The 6,000-nt window shown below is 45.1% G+C and overlaps 1 protein-coding gene across 1 annotated transcript in view; it reads right to left on the reverse strand.

Moving 5' to 3' along the window:
• The window catches only part of YWHAG (tyrosine 3-monooxygenase/tryptophan 5-monooxygenase activation protein gamma), a 29,216-nt gene extending 25,550 nt beyond the window's left edge, over positions 1 to 3,666 (reverse strand). Inside the window, exon 1 of the mRNA XM_004385941.1 lies at positions 3,378 to 3,666. Coding sequence (XP_004385998.1) covers positions 3,378 to 3,464 — 87 coding nt within the window. The 5' untranslated portion in view covers positions 3,465 to 3,666. The remainder of the gene's footprint in view (positions 1 to 3,377) is intronic.
• Positions 3,667 to 6,000: the final 2,334 nt, after the last annotated feature.

Here is a 6,000-nt window from a genome sequence, read left to right on the forward strand (position 1 = left end):
CACTCTTCATTAATTTAGAGTTTGGCTTAATAAATAAATAAGGTTTCCCCAAGTACTAGGGATGAAATCCCATCCAAGGTCTGTAGCTGTACATTTAGCAACATCTTTTGTCTCAATATAATTCAAAAGATATGAGATTTTAAAAATTAGAAAAGCACTTAATATTAATTTCAGTTATTGTGATGGACGTAACAATAAAAAGCAAAATGTATCTCTATTCTTTCCATCCCAAGGGAGAGAACAAATCAAACCACGTGACTTAGAATAATGGCTGGCAGAAGTCACCTCTGAAGAGTCTACAGACGTGTTACTACTCCATTAGTGATAATGGCTATTGATCTAGCCTTCTGGAAGAGCAAGTAGAAAAAACAGAATATTTAAGATAGAATTTTGACCACCCATTACCCCCCCACCTAGTTAAACTGCTAATTCCAGTAACTTCAACAAAATTAGTAGCACCTTTTCTCCCCCGAGGCAAGTACCAATAGCCTACTTAGCATATTAACTTCTCAAGAGGCTATTAAAAGCCAAAGAACACCACAATATTGTCTAACAAGTAGGGAACATCTAGGTATTCACTCTCTCTCTAAATGTAAGACTATACATTTGTCTTAAAAACTAACTTCCCTCTTTCCTCCTTTTCAAAATACTGCCCATTATATCTATTCTGGTCACCCATATACAACTATCACACTCTGCATAGATTCCAACAGTGTTATTATTGGGATAATTTCCTAAGTGCAAATAAATTTGAATCCCTCTATCCTCAGGATAATTTCTGCCTTAAAAAGAGATCACTTGAGTGATAGCACTGTGTATTTTCTCTGTACCTTCCTGGATTATCCAAATTCTCCATAATGAAATCATTTTTATAAACAGGAAAAAACAAATTTTCTAAGTAGTTAACATTTTTGAGCACCTACATTTTCTTATTTAACCCTCACCACAACTTTTTCAAGTAGGTATTGCCCCACTTTGCAGATAAGGAAAAGGAGGGTCAGAGGTAAGCCTACCTCCTCAAAGTCACAGTAAACGGGTTTGAAAATAGGTCTGCTTTATTTTACAAACTGCCTTTCCTCCATATTGTCAAGTAGCAGAAGCATAAATACAACATGACAACTTTCCCAAAGACCAACCTAAAATGAACTTAATAACTGGTTTGTAATGGGTTCTTATCCAATGACCCAGTAGGAAGCCTGTTTTTTAGGTTTTTATCAAAATCTGCCAAGTTATTTATTTGCACGAAATCCCAGTACAAGGCTCCCCCTACACCGCGATCATAAAATATATTCCTGTTTAAAATTTATATTTTTTATTCCATCATTACCCAGTTTTTTAAATCAAGTGTGATGAATGTTTAAAAATACAAATGGATTTTATCAACTTTTGTGAGAAAACAAATAGGCAAGTGAATAAAGTATATCTAGAGGTCACTGATTTGCATGTCTAAAGGTAAATGAAATACTTATTTTCTGGACCAACAGGACCATTCCATTGCAAGTCAATTTTTATCTGGTGGAAGATGAAGTGCTCGATCCTACCTAGTTTATAAACTAATTTCTGCATTACCTTGGACAAATGCCATTTGCACACTCCCTACCAGCCCTTAGGTGCATTGCAGCCTCTGTGTCATTGTGTGTGACATCACTGGGTTGCTATGGATACAGGTGCGAGGTCACTCGCTTTCCTGTGAAACTAGAAATATGGAAAAATTTAGAAGAACCCTAAACAACATGAACTAAAGATACTTTCAAAATTGGTGATCTATTAAAAAATGCAACTTATATCATCTGAGCTTCAAAACACTAAAAATAGTAATTGTGGCAATATATTAACTAATCGAGTACTCCCAATTCCCAGAATCAACTCCCTTAATGAGATACTGTTTTTTGTTAATATAAGTGGTTTAAATATAAAGACATCAACACTATCATCTTTTGTGAACTAGTCTAGCTACTCAAGAATTAATCTACAATACCTACACTGCTTTATTAAAAAGATTTAACACGCAAGGTGCATCCATTTCAAGCTGGGGATGCATTTTACGTATCTTTGTTACATAACATAGGAAGTTAAATATTAAGGTAGTGTACGACCTAAATGATTAATTAGATGATTTTTTCCACATTTCATTTAATAATGTTCAATGCTTTCTCCCCTCTAATCTCAAGCTGGTTGGCAGCCCATTAGATAAATGTAATGTTACTGACACAATGGTGCAATACAGGCAGGAATCTGCATCTCAGACAAAATGCGACAACTGGAGATCAGTATTCTCTTTTCATCAGCATGAGGATGCACTAGCTTTTTAAAAAAAAAAAAAAACCCTCAGATGTAGCTAACAGAACAGTTTTGTTTTTTTTTTAAAGACTTTTTCCCCTTTAAACAACTCCTCCCAGCCCCCACCCAGTCTAGGCTCTCTGCAATATGACAAATGCAGAATCTTCTGGAATGACTTGATACTGCCTCCCACCACCGCTTTGTTTGCAATATCAGATCAGAGAGAATTTTTTTTTTTCAACTTACAGGAATTTCAATAATACGCGTGCCTATATTTAAAAAAGAAACAGCATATGTCACAAATTAACCAGTCTGCTATATTCACAACGTTTATTTTAAAAACAATACCTGCCCTTTTCATTAAAAACATTAGGGGAAATAGAAATGACATGTTGAGAACAATTAATAAAAAAGCTAATGAGACAAACGTCTCCCCCCACCTTCCTAAAAGGAGGACTTGCTTTGGGGAATGAAGAAAGAGGAGCCTTTTGTTAAGAAAAACAAGAGCAAGAAGGTTTCGATTTTTGCATCATTGATCCCAGGTTTTCAGGAGAGCCTAAAATTTCTCCTGGGGAGGTTCTAAAGATCTGTCAGGAGAGGCACAGGACTAGGAGACTGGGGGCAATGGGGGGCTAGAAAAAGAGTAGACCTGCTGAGTGAATGGGAAAGGCGCCGCCCAAACACCAGAGAGAGAAAGAGGAACCGCATCCATGCGGTCCCCCGCCCCCACGCCGTAGGCTGGGAGGAGGGGAAGTGGGGCACAAAGGATGCGCACGGCCCCGCTCAGGTCCCCAGCGGACCCAGAGCACGCGGGGGCCAGAAACCCCACTCCCGTGAACAGCCCTGAAAGACCCCGCCCCGGTCTGAGCCCGGGGAAGCCGGAGGAGGCAGCGCCGCCAGCCCTCGGGGACGGGGATGAGAGGCAGCGTCACAACCCGGGTCCTTTTCGCCATCAGGACCCTCCACAGCCTCCTCACTAAGTGAGGAGGAGCGACTAACCTTGCAGTCGCGACAGGCGACTAGTCCCTGGGTCTAACGCGAATGAACGCGTCTCAGAAAGGACAGGGAGTGGCGGGGCGAGGGGAGGAGAAACTCACGTTCTTCATGGCCGCGGCCATGTCGTCGTAGCGCTCCGCCTGCTCGGCCAGCCGGGCTTTCTGCACCAGTTGCTCGCGGTCCACCATCTTCGCGGGCTGGGTCAGGCCGGATGAGGAGACCGGTGCGGCCTGAAAGGCTTGGAGGTCGGCTGCGGCGCGGTGGGAGCCCGTGTGCCGGAGGGACCGACCCACGAAAAGAGCAGCTGAGACGGCGGAGGCTGCGACTTGAGCTGCGACCGCGGGACCGGCGCGAGGCGGCTGCGGTTGCTGCGCGTGCCGCGGGAGGACAACCCCCAGCGGCCCCGCCCACGCCGCGTGACGCGCCCAGTCCCGCCCGCCGCGCGCACCCCGCCCAGGCCCTTCCTTGGCTCTGTCAGCTTCTCTGGCTTCTGCTCCCCAACTCAGCTAGGCACCGTCTTCCCACCGTCACCCCTGTTCCCCGCTGCCCCACAACACTCCCCTTTCTCTTCTCCACCCCTGTTCTTTCGCCCTAGCGTCTCCAGACTCCCCTCCCCCTCCCCCTTCAGACTCTCGCCCCGCCGGGCCTCCGGCGCGTCGGCCCCTGGGAGTTGTAGTTCATCTTCGCGTTAAGGGGGACCCATTGGGGAGACCAAGGACAAAGGGGCGGTCAAGACTACATCTCCCAGAGGCCATAGCACGCGGGCGGTAGAGGATTGGGGAGGTTTCTAATCTGGCAGCCACTGGGGACCCCTGGCGGGGAAGAGGGATGCATCTGTCCTAGCGAGTGCTGATTCACGGCCCCGCCCCGTATTCTCCGGAAAATTATGAGGGTAGGGGGCAAGGGTCTCTGTTCCGGAGATAAATTAGCAGGCCTTGGGGGGAAAAGAGGGGGGCAGTGGAGAAAGGGATAGGGCGCGTCCACTGTAGATGCAAATTGTCAGGGTGGTGTCCGTCCGCAGGACAGTTGAATTAAGGGGCCAAACCCTGGACTGTCAGCCACTCCGCCAAGGTTCCAGCTCCCCATTCCTACCTTGAAGTTCTTGGTTACGACTAGGTGAAAATATGCTGAAAACATGGAAGGACAAATATCAGCCCAGCATACTGGTTAGTGTATGAAATGATGCAACTGTGTGGAGGCTGACCCTTGGAAAGCCCCTACTTCCTCTCCAGGGCAGAGTGTTTAAGATTCAATTCACAGTTACTGTATGCCTAAAACTGGGCTATGATCTGGGTTTGTCCAGCCCTTCTCTCTTCCTAGGACATGCACACTGAGATCAGGCTGACAGATTCTTGCCCATATGCTTCTCTTTATTGAGATTCCATGTAGCTCTCACAAACACCCTATAGTTTTGACTGCACATTTTATTTACCTAATTTATTCAACAAATATCTATTCAGCATCTACTATGTGTCAAGCACTGTTCTAAGCAATGGTGTTCAACAGGGAACAAAACAGACAAAAAAATCTCTGCCCACATGTAACTTAACATTGTAGGCATAGAAACAGAAAATACACAAATAATAAATATGAAGAGTATGTTAGAAAATAAGCAGGTTATGTGTTATGAGAACCTAGAAAGAGTTTGTGTGAGGCAATATTCCAGGCCCTAGGATGCTGGAGGAGGAGGGCATGTTCTCATCAGTGAATTACTTAATATGGCCCTTCTAGCCATAGACTTTGTGACTCCCACACAATGATTGGGTGGGACTATGCAAATAAGGTGCTCATGGACCACTAAAAGGATTGGACAGCTTGCTGCCGATGCAAATAAGGTGCATGAAACCCTTTTGGGAGTGGGACCATGCAAATATGGTATATGGAGCCCTAATGAGGGGATTGGTCAGTTTTGCCATTCCACTAGGCTTAAAGGGAGACATGGGAGAGAGATAGGGAGGAGCTCTAACACGGAAGAAAGTGAAATACAGCAGTGCAGCGGTAACAAGAATGCTAGCGGCACAAGACAGCAGGAACCAGGTGATGAGATGGTGCAGTGGGCTTCCTGGTCCATGGAGTAAGGCAGTTACAGTGGGCATGCTGACCCACAGAGCAAGAGAACTGAGTGCCTTCGGGCAAGGGGCTTCCCAGGGGAGTGGGGTGCCCCTGGGCACTTACTGGTGGAGCAAAACAGCTTTGTAACACTTGCCCAAACAGAACAGAGGCCAGGCAGAGGGGCTGAGGGCCAGAGAGAAGCCTGCTTGTGGGCATGGCTGAGAAGAGACTGCTCTGATTGAACAACTGTATCGTGAGTTGTTCTTGATCCTAAATTGTAACCTGTTACTTCCCTACACCAGGAGGCAGTGGTTTGAACAGAGCAAGGGAATACTATGTGGTTTAAAATCAGGAAAAGTGTGCCTCAGGGTTGTATCCTTTCATGATACTTATTCAATATGTATGCTGAGCAAATAATCCAAGAAGCCAGTCTATACAAAGAAGAACACAGCATCAGGATTGGAGGAAAACTAACAACCTGTGATATGCAGATGATGCAACCTTGCTTGCTGAAAACAAAGAGGACCTGAAGCACTTACTGATGAAAATCGGAGACTACAGCTTTCAGTATGGATTACACCTCAACATAAAACAAAAATCCTCACAACTGGACCAATAAGCAACATCATGATAAATGAAGAAAAGATTGAAGTTGTCAAGGATTTCATTTTA

The sequence above is a fragment of the Trichechus manatus genome, unplaced genomic scaffold (genome assembly GCF_000243295.1).
Source record: "Trichechus manatus latirostris isolate Lorelei unplaced genomic scaffold, TriManLat1.0 scaffold00151, whole genome shotgun sequence".
Classification (NCBI taxonomy): Eukaryota; Metazoa; Chordata; class Mammalia; order Sirenia; family Trichechidae; genus Trichechus; species Trichechus manatus.